We start from the raw sequence: 19100 nt of genomic DNA, 5'->3' as shown, positions 1-19100 counted from the left end.
AAGCCATCCCCCAGGCCAAATGCCTGCAACACCCGATACAAGTATGGCCACTCCACACTGTCAAAGGCCTTCTCTGTCGACCGACAGTGTGAAGGCCTCTGGGTATGTGTCCCGGTCCACTTCCATCACCTGCAGCAAACGTCGAACTGAGGTGGCCGTGTTACGCCGGGGAATAAAGCCCGCTTGATCCGGATGAATCAGGGCGGTCATATGAGGCAATAGGCGCGACGCCAATATTTTACTCAAGATTTTGTAATCCACCGTCAGCATGGAGAGCGGACGGTACGCCGTGTGGGCACTAGCATCCCCTCCGGGTTTCAGCAGGGGCACCACGATCGCCTCCCGAGCGGAGGCGGATAAACGCCCTACTCGCCACGCCTCACTATAGAGGGCTTGCAACCGCGGAGCCAACAGCTCCGGGTACGCCGCATAAAACTCGACGGGCAGGCCATCCGCCCCTGGGGTCTTTCGCCGGGCCATGTGTTTAATCGCCACGCGAATCTCGCCCAATGTTATGGCACCCCCTAGGTCTTTCCCGTGCTCCGGGTCCAACCGGGACAGCCGAGCCGCCAATAGAAACTCGTCCAGGCCTTCAGGTTCCCCCTGCATGGTGCTGTCGTACAACCCTGCATAATAACTAGCGAACTGCTTATTTATCCCTGCCTGAGAGTAGACCGGAGCGCTGGTCCCTGGCCTTCACTTACCTGTAACGCCCCTAAATCTAGTATTTAAGGGCACCCTGAACCTTCCTTCCCCAGATTCCAGATTCCGAAACTACAAGAAGAGCGAGAAGAAAAGAAGACCTGCCCTGCAGCTGCGAAGGAGAGGGAGACACCAACTGCTTTGGTCCCAGCCCTACCGGCCTGTCGACCTCGAACCTGCTCCTGCGCCAAACCCGGCATCTCTTGTGGCCAGCAACCTCAGAAACCCCGGAGGACCTGACTGCCTTTGAACTCTGATCCCCTGGGACTCCCATGAGTAGAGGCTCTACTCAGAACCTACCTTTCACCCCTGGCAGCAGCCCGGAACCGCGATCCCAGCCCACTCTGCACCAGCCAAGCCTGGCCGGTGCCGGAGTGAACTAAACCCACGAGGACGACCCCACGGCGACTGTGACCCCGAGTCCGGCACCCAAGGACCCCCCTCGACAATCCTGAAGAAGCCTGCAGCCTCCGAACAGAGTGCCACCCCAACCGTGATCAACAGAGGGTAAGATTTTCTGACACCAAAAGGCACCCCTGCACCCGGCGCCCCACGGCCCTCTGTGTCCAATCCCGGGGTACCTACCTATCCTCCAACTACCCAACTTACCTCTCGAAGTGGTGGTGGCACCTGAAGAGTCCTCGTCCCCGAGCCTGCAGTCTTTTTCCAAACCGGAGATTTCCCATTGAAATCCATTGAGCGCCCGAAGGCTCAAAAGCCCTCTGCACCCAGCCGCCCGAGTGGCCCTGGCAGTGAAAACTCCACACTTTCTTACTTCCCCACTTGCCCTGAGTAAGTGACCAGAAGCCCAGCTCCCACAGCCGCGTGGCTTGCCAGACAGCAGCCACCAAACAAGGCCCCCCCCTATCTCTCGTAGGATAACATTGGGCCTAACTCTCTCTGCACCCGGCTGCCCTAGAGTCGCTGAGGGTGAACCAACTGTACCTACCTGACCCTGGGAGACCCCTGAGTCTGTGCCCAGAACCTCAACTCCGCCAGTCGAGTACTTACCCTTAAACCGTAAACTCTATTTTCCTCGTAGGGTAACATTAACTGGCTTTTTCTTGAAAATTCTTTTAAGTGTGAACTTTTCAAAACTTCAAATATTCACCAAAAATCAACCGAGTGACAAAAACGAATTTACTCACCTGCTCTTAGGTGAGCTCCCAGTGCTGGATCTTGGTGCCCAGCACTGACTCTGAAAAGTACCCACAACTATACTTACCTTTAACTTATTTTTCTTCCATAGGAAACCATTGACTGTTTTTCTGTGAAATTTCTTCTAAGTGTTGATTTCTGCAATTTCTAAATATTCCTCAAAAATCGTATACCTTCTGAAAACGTAATTACTTACCTGTTTTGGATAAATGTCCCAGTACTGAGTCTAGGCACCCAGTACTGGATTACAAAAGTAACGATAACCTACTGTATCTATAACCTGAATTTTCTTCCATAGGGAATCATTGATTGTTTGCTCTGAAATATTTTCTAAGTGTTAACTTTTAAAATAGCTAAATATTAGTTAAAAATCATTACAGTACCAAAGTCGACTTTCATCAACTGATTCTGAGAACTGACCCAGGGCTGAATCTAGGATCCAGACCTGGAATTACAAAAGTAATCTAAAAAGTAATCTGTTACAAATATCTTGAAATTATCATTGAGCTCAATGTATTATGTTTAGAAATAGAGTTGCCTACTGCAACTACTTGTAACTGTTTACTGAAAAGTCTATTGCATATACAAAAGTATTTTTATGAAACATCTCCTATCGAGAAAGTATATTTTAATTCCAAGTGTTGGTTCTAAAATAAAACAAGCATATATTTTTTTTTATACAAACCATTGGCCTAGAGTTCAGTTATTGAGTGTGTGGAACTATTTGCTGACTGAGTGTGTACAACAAATGCTTTACACTGTCCTCTGGTATTGCCTTACTGCTCGACCAAGCTACCACTTTGGAGAGTAAGGTTGTATCTAACTTTAACCTCTGTTAAACCTTGGGGTCTGTGGACTCTGTACATCCTGTACCTATTAAGGAACAGTATATACAGAGCCACTTTCTCACAGTACGCAGCTGATTGTAGTTCTAGAGAGGCATACATTATTTGCATTTCAGCAAGATAAAACAGAGAAGATAGGGAACTATGTAGCCTCTTTGAGGACTAGGCAAGAACTTGAGTTTCGAACTAGGGCTGATTAGAGATCAACTAGTGCGTTGCACCAACATTTGTAAGTTAAAGAGAAGCTATTGTGAGGAATCCAGATTTGAAAAAAGCCATATTCATCATAGAAGGTGATGGAAAACACATCAGATTGGGTGAAGGACATGAGTCATGAAAACAAAATATTTATAGCTAAACTAAAGGATATCAGAGAGGGTGATCATTTAAACATGAAGAAAAGTAGTATTGATTAAGTCTGGGTGGTGAACTCTGCTCCGCTCACTGAGTTTTCTGCACTCCGTGGAGCTCGCGGAGTGGAGTTTTATTCCCTTGCTCGCGTTCATCAACGTCAAGTTGGTGAGTGTGAGCAAGGAAAATGAACCTCCCGGTGAGATTTCTCAACGCGGGCAGTCAGATTTCTCATTGGGAGTGGTTGCGTATGCTCGCAACCGCTCGCATTGAGAAACTACCCGCTCGCGTTGAGAAAGCTGCCGCTCGAGTAAAAATCTACTTGAGCGGCAGAAAGGAAGCAGCACCCGCTTGCGCTGTGCATGATGCCGTTCGCCGACTGCATACACTGTGCCAACACTGCGATTTCCATCCTCATTCGGCCCCACCCACTAAAAAGACCAAAATAACCATGTACCTCCTGAACTGTAGGTCATTGCCTAAACACTCCATGGAAATTTCCCTACTACTAGAAGAGCTTCATCCTGATGTCCTATGCCTCACAGAGACCTGGCTCAATCTGTATTCAGAGCCCGACCTTGTCCAGACTCTCCCCCCGGGATATCTAATCTCATGGGAAGACTGGAAAACAGGGAAAGGTGGCCTAGCGATCATTTTTAGAGGCTGCTATAAGTGCCGTAGCACCCCTAACACATTACCTGATTGCGAAAGTCTTTCTTTTGCCATTGACTTTTCCTCTACCAGCACGTTCTCCGGTATACTCGTATACCGGCCACCCGGTACGTTAGGACAATTCACCAATAACCTTCCCCCCATCATTGCCAGCCTAGCCTGTAGCTCATCCAATTTTACACTTCTAGGCGACCTCAACATCCATTTCGATAACATCCTGGACCACACTGCCTCAGAACTATCCTCAAGTCTTTCTGCATTACAAATGACACAGCTAGTCTCCAAACCTACCCACATCAAAGGCCACCTACTTGACCCTGTATTTAGTAACAGTGAAGACCTCTCTGTAGGAATCCCCTCTCCTCTTCCATGGTCGATTCCCCTATTATGGGCCACTGCCGTCTTCCATCCTCCCATCAACGACACTCGTAGTGATCGCAACTGGTCTAAGCTTCCTTTAGAAAAATGGCAGGCAGCCCTCGAAACCTCCAGACCTCCCTACAGTCCCAACCCCACCATAGCAAACGAGGACTAAAATCAGTGGATTTCGGACACACTTGACTCTGTGCTCCCCATGAAATGCACTAAAATTAAGCGCTCCACAAAAACCGCTCCCTGGTACTCCACCGAACTGCGGGACCTGAAACGCCAATGCAAAAAACTAGAAAGGCAGTGGCGGCTGGACTACTCTTCATCCAGGAAAACCGACAAGCGATCCGAACCTACAAACATGAGATAAAAAAATACCCAATCCACTTTCTTTGAAGACAAAATTAACGCAGCTGTCTCCCGACCAAAAGAAATCTATCGTATTGCAAAAACCCTCCTCAAACTCCCGGACAAACCTTTTAACACTATTAACACACAAACCCGTTGTAGTGACTGGGCTGAGTTCTTCCACCAAAAAATTCAAACTATCTATACCTCTTTTTCCCCCACCTTGACCGACCCAACCCCTCCTTTACCTTCCTCGCTAGGATTCCAGCCCCGGTCCACCTTTGATTCCTTCCCCCCTCTTAACCCCACCACGCTAGAACCCTTTCTGCGCCAGGTAAAATCTGGCTCCCCCAATGACCCAGCACCTCCACGCACCTTGCTGACTGCTACTGGCAACATCCTCCCCACCATACTCAACCTACTTAATGCGTCCCTATCTACTGGCAGCGTCCCGCCTCCCTGGAAGCTTGCTATGGTCAAGGCCCTTCTGAAAAAACCTAATCTAGACCCAGGCAACTCCACTAATTATCGCCCAATATCTTTGCTGCCATGGCTGAGCAAAATTCTGGGAAAAATATGCCAACACCATTCTGGCAAAATTCCTTGAAAACAACCACTTACACGACCCCTCCCAGACTGGATTCCGGCCCATGCATGGGACCGAAACCGCCCTTTTCACAGTAACGGAGGAAGCCAAAAACATCCTGGACCAGGGAGGATGCGCGGCAATCATCCTTCTCGACCTAAGCGCAGCCTTCGACACTGTTAGCCATAATATCCTCTTACATCGACTCACCAACTTAGGAGTCTCAGGGATTGCATTGGACTGGCTCAAATCCTTTCTTTCCAACCGCTACTTCCAGGTCTTCGAAGGGAGATTTTACCTCCCCTGATAAACCCCTCAGCTACGGTGTGCCACAGGGCTCCTCCTTAAGCCCTACCCTGTTTAACATATACATGAGCCCCCTAGCTGAGATAGTCCGCCCTTTTGGAATAAAAATAGTCACCTACGCCAACGATACTCAGCTAGTGGTGGCTCTCAATCAATCCTCCGCCCCACGCAACAGCATGAGGGACTGCCTAGAGGAGGTGACCTTTTGCGATGATTGCACAGTGCGGACGAGCACCTGGCACTGAAAGTCACCGCGAACTGCATTTATCTAAAGAAACTCCTCCGCTCGCGGAGCTCCGCATAGTGCAGCAGAGTTTTCTTTGCACTTCGCGGAGTTCAGTACAGCTATGTGCTTCACTTTTTGTTGGAAGCTCTTTCATTGCTATTTTATATGTGCATTAATGTTAACATGGCTCAGTTTGTTACTACTCATGAATTTCTGTGCATGTAAAATTCTATAAAAATATACTTTATCCATCCTTGCTTATGTATGAAAAATTGTTATTATAGACCTACATACTTGAAGCAAAATTGTTACAGTAGCCTATGCAGAATTGTTTGTGTATATATGTACACACACACACGTACTCTTATGTAACCTGAGTATGCTAAGTTGCTGACCTAATGTCACTCTTGTTATCTTTGCAGATGACACTGAAGATGTGTGCATTGTGGAGAGGCTTTTCTCCAGTAGCCTGGTAGCTATTGTGAGCCTCAAAGCTCCCCGTAAACTGAAAGTCTGTCACTTTAAAAAGGGCACGGAAATATGTAATTACAGCTACTCCAACACAATCCTGGCAGTAAAACTTAACCGTCAGGTGAGTAATTCTTTCCAATATCAATTAAGTATTTGGGCCAAAAGCATTCAAAGTTCTGTGATCCTATGATACAACAGACAAAAAGAAACACACATCTGAACAAAGTACAAGAATTTAGATGTAGTTTTTTAGACTGCAAAACTCCTACCAGGTGTACTTTGAGAACTTTAATTACAAAAACAGGTGAAGACTAAGTAGATGCCATTTTTACTACTTTATCATTCTCGTTATTTTTTCTTAATTTTCTTAAATCAGTTTCCCCCCAAGTGTGTCATTTTGCATTATACAGACACTTTGAGACGCACACTCGCTCACTTACACTGCTACTCTTTTGCTCTCTCTCTCACTTTCTCTCATATTCTCAATCTCAATGTAGGTATTTTTCCCTCTGTTGTACGAAGTTTAAAAGGAAGATTCAGAGTTTGATTTTATCATTATATTAAAAGGAATATTTAAATTTTATAGCACCAGATAATTTCTGTATATTTTGAGGCTAGTCCGTGCCTGCATTTAAAGACGACACACAGGGTTTTGAATTGTACATGGTAAGCTCACCAGTTAAAGATGGTTTTGTTGATGGAAACCGAAGACCACTCAAAGGGCCATGCTTGCTCTAATTGTGAAATTTTCAGTTTAGATTTGCTCAAGTGAGTGCATTTCATAATAAAAAATAGAATTAAACTGGATCCTTTCAGGATCATTTACACCCATACACAAATAAAACTAATGTCATCTAGTTGGACACGAAAACAGTTTCTTTTATTTTGGGTGTAATTTCTTGACATAATGTAAAGATCTTTTCATGACTTTGTCAACATGATTGTCTACGGACTCCTCTCTTTTCACTATTTTTGAAGTGTTGATTCCTTTTGAATGAAAAAAGACCATGATATCAGATCAGGCCGAGCAAAAGCTTAAAGTAGATTTTAAAGAAAACTGTGATTGTGATGAGTGCTGGAATACCCCACACGAAGGATTGATGGATGTGGTACCATTTTAACAAGTTTTTTCCCACGATTAAACCTGACAGTAATAACTTAGGATACTTCTGAACCAGTTTGTAATCAGCAAACCTATAATGAATGTTCTCTCTTGGCAAATTCTTCGATCGTCACTGCAGTGGAGAATGTTATGAACCATGCCAAGCAGTAAGGTCAAGAAGGTTATGACTATCAAGATATGTTTATATCTGATCTGTCAATGCCTTGCTAATAGTTAAAAAACCTACTGTGTAGGAGTGTTCTCATGAATCCGGATTGGAGTTTTTAGAAGCAAAAATGCTGTTGCTTCGATTGACTTTTTCTTGAAATGAAGAAATAATGACAGCATAATAATTTTGAGCAAAGAAAATTGGGAATGTTTTAAAAACGTTGTGGAGCTAAATTGAGATTAATTTAAAATGTAATCTAGATAACAAAGGCAGCATCGACCTACTCCATGGTAGGCTGGAACCATGAAGACATTGCATTCCTTGGCAGAATCATGGCTGTCTGTACCATTTTATTTTTCTGCCATCCACAGATTTATGGTCTGGTAGAAAAACTTCTGGTCTTCTCTCAATGACAGTGTAACTACATGGCTAAAGTTTGAGCATTGGTAAAGAGGCTAGAAAGACATTGCAAGCTGACAAATGGGTATTATTGTTCACTTTTTACCTGGGAGACTAAGAACTTGTGCTGCCATACATTCACCTCTACCATTAAGCTTGAAGATGAGTGGCAAGGGCCATACTATAGTTCTACGTGAGCGAATGTAACAAAGAACTCAGACCCAATAGGTATTCAGTGAATTTAAACCGGTTTTGGCTGTTTAAATGTATTTTGTTCTGTTTTAAGTTGATAGGGCTGATACCACTAGAAGATTTTGATTAGGATCCATATGCTCACAAACAGGCTATTAATCCCGATCTCACATTTTGTTTTAGTCGTGGCTTGATATGCAGCTGTCTTGAGACATTATGTTATCAATCTTAAAAAAACATGAGCATTCAGGAGTACTATAGCAAGGGGCTTTGGCTTTACCCATATGTTTCTGGATAGGTGTACATGTTTTGATTGGTCAGAACTTGTATGATTCCACTGAAAAAGTGGTATCCTTCCTTTCTTCTATATTGCGATTGGCCAAATTTATTTTGTCCAATTTTTTCTTAGTCTTTGAGTTTGGATTCGCTCCTTTTTATGGTGGAAGCCAGGCTCGATCATTTAGTGCCTACTCTACTGAATTTTGTTAGATCTTGTTAGCCCTCAATGAAAATGACAGTCTTATTTTTTTTTACCTGCGAGCTTCATGGAATAATATTACTTTTTAGTGTTATAGCGGAACGTGGGCATGGAAGTGAGTCTTTATTTGTTTTTCTTTAGTCTTTAACATTTCTAACTTTTCAGACTTTTGTGCTTTCAGGGATGCTACTGAGTAGCAATCAATTATCCAGTAGTTTGTTAATCTGATCCTTTGTATAACGATCCATGTAAGCCTCTGACATTTTTAATTTAAGGTAGAGTATAGGGAAAGATGATATGTGAACTCTATTTTATTTCTTTGACATTGTAGTAGGACCACCTATTCTAATAGGTATCACATTCTCACCTGCATTGGTGCTATAATCATGTTCTGTGCTATCGAGATTGCCCTTTAACCCTTGGGAATCTGAGTATCCTGACTACACAGTACTTAGTATGAAAAGTATGTGTTAAAGGCAATATGCTTTTATGGAAGGACTGTTATTGCTCTGTGCAAAAGCTTGTAGGCAAGCATTTTGTTACACTGAATTTGGAGATTTCTGTAGTTGGCAAGGGTTTTGGTGATTCACCCGAACAAATCCTGGGGACAGAATATTTGCACGATGGTAGTCCTTTCATATTGTTGACAGCTGTAATTTTGCACATCTTTCTAATATTACCTTATACCTGATGGTCGGCTTGTAGGAGAGCTTATGACCAACACACGAGGCCTGAGTTGGGTATGGTGACAAACGAAATATAAAGGCTATGAGACTTGATTGTTTATTATAAACGTTTACAATAAAAGCAGAAGGCCTGGCATATTGATAAGCATTTGTTAAAGTCAATAAGCCTTCAAGGGTGTATTGTTCCTGTATATTAAAACCTACAGTGTTGGTAGGACATGTTTTATATGGTTAGGCACTATTGCAGATTTTCCCTGTATATTTTAACCTGAGAGGCTGTCATTATGTATGCAGTTCTGCAGAAGAAACGGGTTTATTGTGTGAACTGGACAGAGCAGTCCGCCCGAATTTTCAACATCTAAAGAATCAATTTTTTATGAGGCTTCAGACGTGGCACTTCCTGCTGTTCATATGCCACTTACATGAAGGAGTAGAGAAAACCCTATTGTACCCGAGTGGAACGCACCTTCCTTGCGAAAGGGCCTTAATGGTAATTAGGTGGCTGACCATCAAATAAGCTATGAACTGGTGGCTCTTACAAAAGATTTGAATCAAGGCTAATGTTAGCTTCTTGAACCAAATTTGTATGTCTTTGGAAAAAAGACAAAGACTCTAAAGCAGAGGAAAGGGCGGCGTGGCCAGTAGTTACAGAAACCTGGCCAAGGAGGGAACTACTAGTAGCTGCTTCCCAGGAGTTGTTTTTGGTGAAGTGTCATGTGTTCCAGTGTCCTTGCCAGAGCCACATGTTGCCTGGGTTCATTTGTTCTGGCCTGCATCTTTTCACATACTTCCTTGAACCAATGTTAAAGCCCTGGGTGCCTCACTTGTTTTAAACCTTGTAGTATACCTCCGATTTTATCAGTGCTCCCACAACACACTGCTCTGTCAAGCGGACTGGGCCCCTTTCGAACCCAAATCCTTATTGGCTTGGTTAGGAGGTATTGCCTTCCCACTCTTGTGGATAAGTCCCTGGACTGCAGGGAGCATGGACATTGAGCATAGGATATTCAGACACCGGTGGAGACCAGGGGCGTTGTCTAGACTTGAAAAGTTATTCATAAAGCTTCTTACTAGACGGTGGAAACAAATACGGTTCGAAATTCATTAAGAAGTGCCCAAGAGAGGTCAGTCTGGTACAATAAATTAAATATCACCTTCAAAGAAAAGTAATACCTGCATTATTTCATGCATGAAATAAATACATACAGTCTAGTTACTACGGTCCCGTGGTATTGATTGGGTGTGGCATCCATTTCGTCACTTACACTAAGATAAAAAAAACGAATTTGAAAAAATAGCTTGTTTTGTAGTGCATATTTAAATAAATAGATACATTACAGGCAAGTCTCTCTTTCAAATCGAAATCCGCATTGCTTGAAGTTCAGTTTCATTTGGGTGCAGAATCCTAAATCCGAAGTTAAATAACAGAAGAAGGTAGTTCAAGCCTTGCTAACAACATCTGGGTGACACATCGATAGGGATATTTTAAACTTATTTCTTGAAGATCAGTATCCCGTTATAAAACATAACTACGCTTTTTTATGGGGCAGTGCTGTGCGCCTGTTGCTGTCGGGAAGGTGCCTCACGTATTTATCTCCACGCTTTGAGTTGTTTTAGAAAGCTCATGAATAGTCATTTGGTGTTTAGTGAGATCGTTTTAATCTGAAATGTTTTTATTATTTCAATTACATTTTAGAGATTGATAGTATGCTTGGAAGAATCTCTCTACATACACAACATACGAGACATGAAAGTGCTGCACACTATTCGGGAGACTCCCCCAAACCCAACAGGTAAGGTCACCTATTTACTGCATAAATTCTAATGGAATAATTTGTCTCCCCTTCATACAGAAGTGTAGATAAACCTCTTAGTGACGTGGAACATGTACCTTATGATTCGAACGTTGTCTTTGTTAATAAGGCACCTTGACCGTGTTCCAAAAACAATTTATATGCCTTTTAATTAGAGTTTCATCTTGCTGCATGGTTTAAAACGTTGCCGGAATCAAGCCATAGTATTGTATATGTTGTGTAAAGAATATTTTACATAGTTCTATTAACTCCTTAAGTTTTACTAACAATAACATACTTTATGCTGAGTTTTTGTCTGAATTTGAAGTCTTTGGGTTTTCTGGTCCCCACAGGATTGTGTGCACTTTCTATAAACGGTGACAACTGCTATCTGGCTTATCCTGGGAGTGCCACCATTGGAGAGGTCCAGGTGTTTGACACCATCAATCTGGTGAGGATTACCTTCACATTTTTGCCTTTGCCAATAAAATATATATCACTAATGGTAAAATGTAGGCTATTACCGTTTATAGGTAATAGGTTACGGTGACGTAGAGGCAGAAATCTAAGCCTGTTGCTCGCTTGTTCAAATCCAGAAGTATCTGGGTCTTGTACTAAATAGAGAACATGCCTGCGTACTCTCTTAAGTAGACGAAATTAACCTCATAACAAGTGCATTGTGTCTTCGATCAGTATAGACTCAAATGTGAGCCTTGTTCACAAACCAAATTTACCTAAAATCACAACTTTTATACTACACTCTCATCCCTCTTCTTCTGAGTTCTTTGCATCTCCGCATTGGGAAATATTTACTGAGCAATCATTAACTCTTTTTGCAAAAAAAGCTGCTCTCCTAAACAAACCTCAGTATTGAATGTCTTTACACTGGTACAGAGGCAGAGAAGCGTGTGGAAATCTAGTGGTTATGGCGGAATATATACTCAGTATCTTAAGAATTAGATATTTAAATCTTTGACACTTCCCTATGTGGTATTACTTCGCATATTATTATAAAAGCTGTGCTAGCTGATTGTGCCAAAGTGTTTTTTTGTTGTTTTTTAGCGAGCTGCCAACATGATTCCAGCTCATGACAGTCCCTTAGCTGCACTGGCATTTGATGCAAGTGGCACGAAGCTTGCCACAGCCTCAGAAAAGGTAGGTAACTTGAGAAAGATCAGCTAATTTTTCTCCATTGAAGTTAATATTTTAAATTAGATTTTCTTCTTTTTACTTTTTGTGGTATTTGCATTTGGTGTGTAAAGAAATATTTGCCCCTGTATCCTTTGTTTTAATTTTTATAACTTGTTCAGATGTTTCTGTTTAGTAATTGGATATTTCGATGCTTTCAAGGGAGGTTTATACTAGTTGAAAAATTTTAAGTTGTATTGTGACGTTTATCTTATGTTGCCATCCAACGGCTTATTCCACCGGAATACGGTAAGGGGCTGCTGTTTTAAATTTTTTTTTTCTAAATACTTAAAATGTACATTTCAAAATCATCTAGCAAGACATTTCTTTATATATTTGATAAACCCAACCCTTGGGACAATGGATAAAGAACATTCTTTAAGTTGGCAAATTGACCCTTAAAAATCCCCATCCCTTGCCTTATTTGGGCCAGCTTACTAATAAGTCCAGTCTGGAAGACAACAATTAATTTCATTTTTTTGACTAGTAAGTAATGTAAATGTTTTCCCAAGCTCCAGGAATTCACATGCCGCACCATCTCTTCTGTTGTGCACACACAAGCCAGCAGCAGTGAAAGATGCTCTGCTACTCTTGTTGTTTTGCTCTCATTTTATTCTCCTGCACCCTTTTTCACAACACATTCTCTTACATTCTTACTCGCTACACTCTCACTTCCTCACACACGACAATCCACCTCCATTGAGGCTAGCACATGCAGTATCAAGTGTTTCCAATTTGCCACTGTCCAACCAGCTCAACCACGACTCTCGCACACTTTACTTCAGCTTTACATTTCTGCTGCTTCTTCCGCGTTCTGGTTGCACTTGGGGACTTCAAGTTGAATGTTTGGTTACCTCGTTTCTTGTGGGCAAGGTGTAGCAGATAATGGTGCTGGCTTGGGCAACCAGTGGTTTTCACTCTTCAGCATGCCTGACAGCATGCTTTTTTTTTGTTTTTAAGGTAGGCTTCTAATATTTTTTCTCGCAAGTATCCAAGGATACTGGCTGTGAGGTTTTAATAGTCTTCTTTGCCAGTGGAGTCTCAACTGAAGACTTTCAATGGCTAATGGCGAATCCCTAGTCTTGCTGCTTGAACTCTGGTTGAGCAAAAAGTTCCCTAGTGTTTTAAAAGTGTCTACTTTCCTCTCCGGCTGTGTGGAGGCTGACAGTGGCAGCAACATATTTTGTTGTCTGGCCACACACATATTTACCTTTACTGATTTAAGGGACTGCTTGCCTGCTTTCTTTATTAAGTTCTCTTCGGTCCCCTACCAACTAGGGTACTGTTTCTTCATTATTTATGAGGACATATTATAAGTATACATTTGAGTTGTTTGACATTACTTTTATTTCCTTAATATGCCTGTATTCGATATAACAGCACATTTTTTTCCTGGTAATAGTGCATAAGTATGTCACTATGCAACATAATCCTATGTAAAGCGCTCTGCTGCCTGGTTTGCACTATTTAAAACTACTAATCAATAAAATGAATGACATGTTTGAAGGAGTCCTCTGATTAATGGCAAGTGTGGGGAGTACACTGTTTGAATGAACTGATGAATACTGGAACTATTGAATTGAGTGTGCCTCACAAAGCACTAGTCTTTAGTGAGCAGGCCTGGTGTTTTCCTGTTGGGACATGCCTATGTAATAAACACACAGACTAGATAAGCCTGGTGGTCAGAAGATAGTAGCCAGTCGCTTCCTTTTAATAGAGCCTAACCCATCCCTCCCCTTACCTCTTTGTGACCAACATCTCCCTTTGAAATGGCTGTACATACATTTCCATTACACATGCTCCTGAGACAGCGTTGACCAGTTTTGGAAGGGAGAGAGCCTGTGAAATTCATCCAGAGCAGTGGAAAAAATGCTCACTCACGCTTGATGCAACACCTAGACATTCAAAGATTGCTCCCCCTCATTGACCATGCTTAGCACTTAACCAAGTATTTTGTTCAGCAATTCAACTCTGCACCAAAAAAGTCCAGTGCATCTGCCTCCTGTGCATAAATCTCCGTGTATTTTATGTGGTCTCTAGAATACACGCGCTCTGTCAAAAGAGAGTTATATGATCTTATCCATGAATGCAAGTTTGATGTGGTTTTTTTTAGGTCTCACTGAGGCAGCGCTTGCGCTGTCTATTCGAGACATGCTGTCAGGATACGAGCATTTAACATGCCCAGTACTTCTGGTTGGTTAGTCGGCCTGCCTTTCTAAATTCCTCTACTCTGGTTGGTCAATACTGTTCCATGTGTGCTTGTTTCCCTCCCACTGGCCACCACAAATTGGTTTTCTTTGGTTGGCCATCTCTGGCCATCTGTTGCATTCCGAGGGAGCATGTCTGGTGCACTTCCCCCTCGAGCTAACAAACCCACACAGCATTTGCAGTTCGTCAGAGGCATTCCTAGAACATCTGTTACATGCACCTGCTTGTTTTCTTTTGCTCCTGCATGGTTTGTCTAGCGTCTCGCAGCATACACGATCTGCAAGTTGAATCCCGCTTTTGAGTTCATATGCCTGTACTGCCGATCTAGTTTAGATTAAAAATAATAGCTTATTTGAAAGTGTTTTCGTTGAAGCTCTTTTTGGCAGTAAAACTGCCCACTTAAACCTCGAGCTATCCCTCCCACCATGGCCTTTTCTTAAAATGTATTTCTTTCACGACACAAACCCCTAACAGACTTCACAAACCTACAAACAGAATGATAAAAAATGTTTTTCAGAGTACAAGAAACAGTAGCACATAAGTAGAGTTGCATTCTGGTGATAGAGCAAAGGAACGACCTGAAAAAAACGACCTGAAAAAACCCGAGACTCCTCAGTGAGTGCTCACTAAAAGGTGTTGTGAGGTAAGTTGAGAAAGTCCCATCACATAGAAGTTGTAGAAAGAAATGAAAAATCGAGTATTAAATCTAAATATAAAAGGGAACCAGAGAAGGAGAGTAGGAGAAAAACACCCTGATATAGAGAGTAAATATTTACTCTCTATATCAGGGTGTTTTTCTCTGATTCCTTTGCTCTATCACCAGAATGCAACTCTGCTTATGTGCTACTGTTTCTTGTACTCTGAAATTTTTTTTTTATCATTCTGTTTGTAGCCCTGAGGAAGTCGTGGGGGTTCAATTACCCCAAGACGAAACACGTGTTGGCCGCATCCACTTCTGGCTCGATGCTGTGGAATATGCGATCAGGACAACTGAGAAAATAAAGAAAAGATAAATCCTCATACAAAGGGATTGGACTTGATTTTTGTCAATTGTCAAACTACACTGGACAGTTTGATTTTGCTTATGCTCGGGAACAAACCATTTTCTTACATGTTCATCGTCAATTAACTTGTTTAGTTGAAGATTTGGGGACTCTCTGTGGTTGCTTCCCCTTGTTCCCTTGAGCATTCTTTCTATGGCTATCTATTTGTGGTATACTTTATTTTGATTTTGCGCAATTTACAACCTAGCCACAACTCGTGAATCTAGACTTCACAAACCCATCACACACACAAACACAGAAGCGCCACATTATGCATGCGAGCAATCCGACACAAACACACTTAATCGAATTTCCAACACGTGCACACTATCCTTCTCATACAAATGTCCTGTACACACTACCCTGGAATCTACACTGATCGGCCACGGAGGAGCCCAGCTCAATCCGATTCCTAAGTAAGAACAAATGTACTTATGCACGTCATTCTCACGTTGCTGAGCACTAGAGCGCTGAATTGTGGTCTGGGAAGCCAAACCCTCGGATTTATCAATGCCACTGGTCGATTGGGCGGCCCCCTCATAGTTGCACACTTAACACTCATTCTTGCACTTGCACAATTGACATCTTTGATGACCTGGTGGGCAGTGCAAGGTCCCCATTTTGGGCTCGCTCTAAAAACACCACCTGTTCCCTTCCTCAAAATGGCAGGCATAACTATATAAATGGGGAAAGGACTACTCTTGCCACATCAATTCAGGGATATAGACATAGGACTACGACTCAAGGCTCACTACAAAACAGACACAAGCATTGGCATAGCCAATAGGTCTCGCCTTTTGGACCTTATAAGTGTTTCGGTATCCAGCACAATATCCTTGGTGCAACAACATCAAGTGATGCATGGCTAAACACTTATAAGGTCCCAAAGGTGAGACCTATTGGCAATGTGTCTTACATCAACGAAGTGGTAAAAAATAACACCCCTCATCAACATGGAAACGCAGAAGGGGCACTAAGCAAATAAATAAAATGTAATTTTTAAAACCAGCATCATACCTGTTAAATAAAAAAAGCTTACTTATAACAGCAGCCAACCAGCCCTGCTTTGGAACACCCAAAAAAGTGCCTCTCACTGTTTTCACTTGGCCCTCTCTAACACCCGGGAAGAGCCATATAGGTCGAAATTTGCCAGGACAGCTGATGAAAACCGGCTCGCCTGGTCACCCTATTGAGATTGCTCTCTGAAGTCCTGTCTTCTGCATTATGGTTTTCAATTGGTGGCTGTTAAACCTCCCGGTGTATAGGTCGATAGATCGTTGTGAGTACAGTCATAAAATACAGTGCCAATCCCGTGTAACCTCAGGATTTCTCTGATCGCTTTCCAGCCGCCTCCGAGGAGGCTGGGTAGTACAAGTAGCATTTCAAGTGCAGCTGCGCATTGTATCTCCAAAAATAGTCGGTGGGTTCAAGGCATAGGTGAGTCCTTCTTGTCAGGGTTGAGTACAGTGAGATTCACTTCCTGTTTACCCCCCACTGCACATTAGGGCGGTATCACCTGGTTTGGACCAGTCTGAGGCGGCAAGTATCTAAGTCTTATTACCTGCTTGGAAGGGTGAGTGATGTTTTATGTCTCTTTGGATATTGATGTTGTTGCCCGTTTGCTGTTTCTGTACTCCTCTACTCTGGTGGCCATTTCATATGAGTGTGTGCCTGTCCGGCAATGGAAGTACTTCTGGAGCAGTGGCCTTCAAACCTTTTAATGACACGCCCCCCCAGTGAAAAACAAAATCTTCAATGCCCTCCCCTGAATATTTTCTGATTTATTTGATTAAATTGGCAATTTTAAAATATGTCTAGACTTATTTAAACATTGCAGCTAAGTTCTGTTAACATTTTAAAGATGCAATCAAATACATGATGGCCAAACATACTATTCTGGTCAGGCAGGCCTTACTAACGTTTAAAAATATCCACAGTGTGATTATTAAAAATGGGGGCAGAGGGTTTGAAAGATATTTGGAGTCCCTTCCCTTTTGACACCTTCTCCCAGCCAGGATTTAAATGAATAAAGATGTTAGTGATGGCCCATTACAGAGTGGCTTACTGCCACTCATTTTTTCCCTGCTGATAACTAAGCACTGTTAATAGCATAATGCTTCTTTTGGACGAATCCTGCTCCCCGCCTGAAATCACTTGAGGCCCCACTAGGGGGGCCCACCCCCCCAGTTTAAAGACCCCAGTTCTAGAGTGAAGAAGATGCACTTGCAGCAAGCCCATTTGCGCCCGTCTGTGTGCAGAGAGCGCAGGGAGCACAGAATGCTGACAGTTGACTTCAGGTTTCCTTTGGCTATCCTTGCCAGAACTATCACTGTGCTTTTTGGTGAGATTTAACTTATCGTCTCAATGGTTTACTTGTAAATCATACGAGTTGGAAATGTATTAGTCAACCACCTCTGACCATTGTCCATCTACATTGTTGTGCAATTCAAGGTTCCTGCTCCTTCTTTGCTGTCCTCAGTGCAGGAAGCTCTTAAGAGGGCTGAGAGCATTCACAGCATCTCCTGACCCGGGTCCATATGGAGAGGTTCAAGATGGTTGGTAGAGTGGACTCGCCCTGATTTAGATTTATTTAAATGCCAGCTCTACTTGCCACTCCTTAGAAATTTCTGAACTTTTGGTTGATCTGTATTTGGAAAGTGGGATTACTGAGAGCTGAGTATGGGCCATATCTGGTCCGTGATTAGGGATGAAGTTTCACCTAGCTACAAAAATAATTCATCATAATTATCATGGACACAATAAATTTATCATGAAAACAATATGTGGAGGCATAGAGTTAGGACAGAAATGTCCTCAAGCATGGCTCAGTAGTGCGTAACGCCTGCCCTGATTTACAGCATATTTTGGTATATTTTCAAGTTTTTAGATCATGTGTGCTCTCTGAGGAGAAGTGACATGGTATGAGAGCCAGGGTAAGCTCAGTGGTCTTGATGTACACACTAAATATAGCCAGTGGGGTAGCTAGACCTACTGCCACCCAGGGCAGACCGTAAGTTTAGGTGCAGGTAAGAGCGGGCGAGAGACAGCTTGTTCTCGGGGTGCGGGAGGGATGGCAGCCAACTGACGACTTGTTCACAGGGGTGGGGTAGTGGTGTTAGTTGACAGACAAGACTTGCAAACATCTGCTGCCCCCAAAAAGAGTGCCGCCCCATTTCTGAGATGAACACCAATTTAGATTGTTGACCATCCCTTAACATGGGCTATGGCCAAGCAAACAACAGATCCAAAGGGAAGCCAACAAAGACAGACAGTCACCAGGCACAGACTTAATGGCCACAAACTGGAGATCGAAACGTCGAGAAAAACAGAAGTGGAAACCAAGAGAAGCCATGCTCTGCACTAGGATGACAATGGAGAACCATATCCACGCATATGGAAAAGTAGAACCTGAGTGACGTTGAGTCTTACACTGTCCATTTAACACTGTGATATAAAACACATCCTATCTCCTAGGATAAGATATCCTGGTGTCTTAAATAAAGTATTACGCACTCAGAATTTCTATATATCAATATGATCATGCATAAAGCAAGAGGCTGAGTCTGTGGTATCCGGTTCAAAAGGGCTTTATTCCAATAACTCGAGTTATAGGGAGAATAGTTCCATCACCACAAGGGATCTGGAAGGGTCTCAAAAGTATTCTCAAACATTATTCACAGAGTACAGTATATATACATTTCTTATACTCTACGTAAGCAAAAGAGCAAAAGAGAATGAGATAAGAGTATGTGGGTGTGTAGGTAGGCGTGAGGTGGGCGTCCATGTGGGCGTCCACTTGATGATAATA

The 19100-nt window shown here is 42.8% G+C and overlaps 1 protein-coding gene across 1 annotated transcript in view; it reads left to right on the top strand.

Moving 5' to 3' along the window:
* WIPI2 (WD repeat domain, phosphoinositide interacting 2) overlaps positions 1 to 19100 on the top strand; it is a 226701-nt gene that overhangs the window by 45018 nt on the left and 162583 nt on the right. Inside the window, exons 3-6 of the mRNA XM_085629180.1 lie at positions 5986 to 6155; positions 10757 to 10853; positions 11207 to 11304; positions 11916 to 12008. Of these exons, the coding sequence (XP_085485306.1) occupies positions 5986 to 6155; positions 10757 to 10853; positions 11207 to 11304; positions 11916 to 12008 (458 nt within the window). The remainder of the gene's footprint in view (positions 1 to 5985; positions 6156 to 10756; positions 10854 to 11206; positions 11305 to 11915; positions 12009 to 19100) is intronic.

This window comes from Triturus cristatus, chromosome 10, assembly GCF_964204655.1.
Source record: "Triturus cristatus chromosome 10, aTriCri1.1, whole genome shotgun sequence".
In the NCBI taxonomy this organism is placed as follows: domain Eukaryota; kingdom Metazoa; phylum Chordata; class Amphibia; order Caudata; family Salamandridae; genus Triturus; species Triturus cristatus.
The sequence above is the reverse complement of the archived record's forward strand: the minus strand, read 5'-3'. Positions and strand labels throughout refer to the sequence as shown.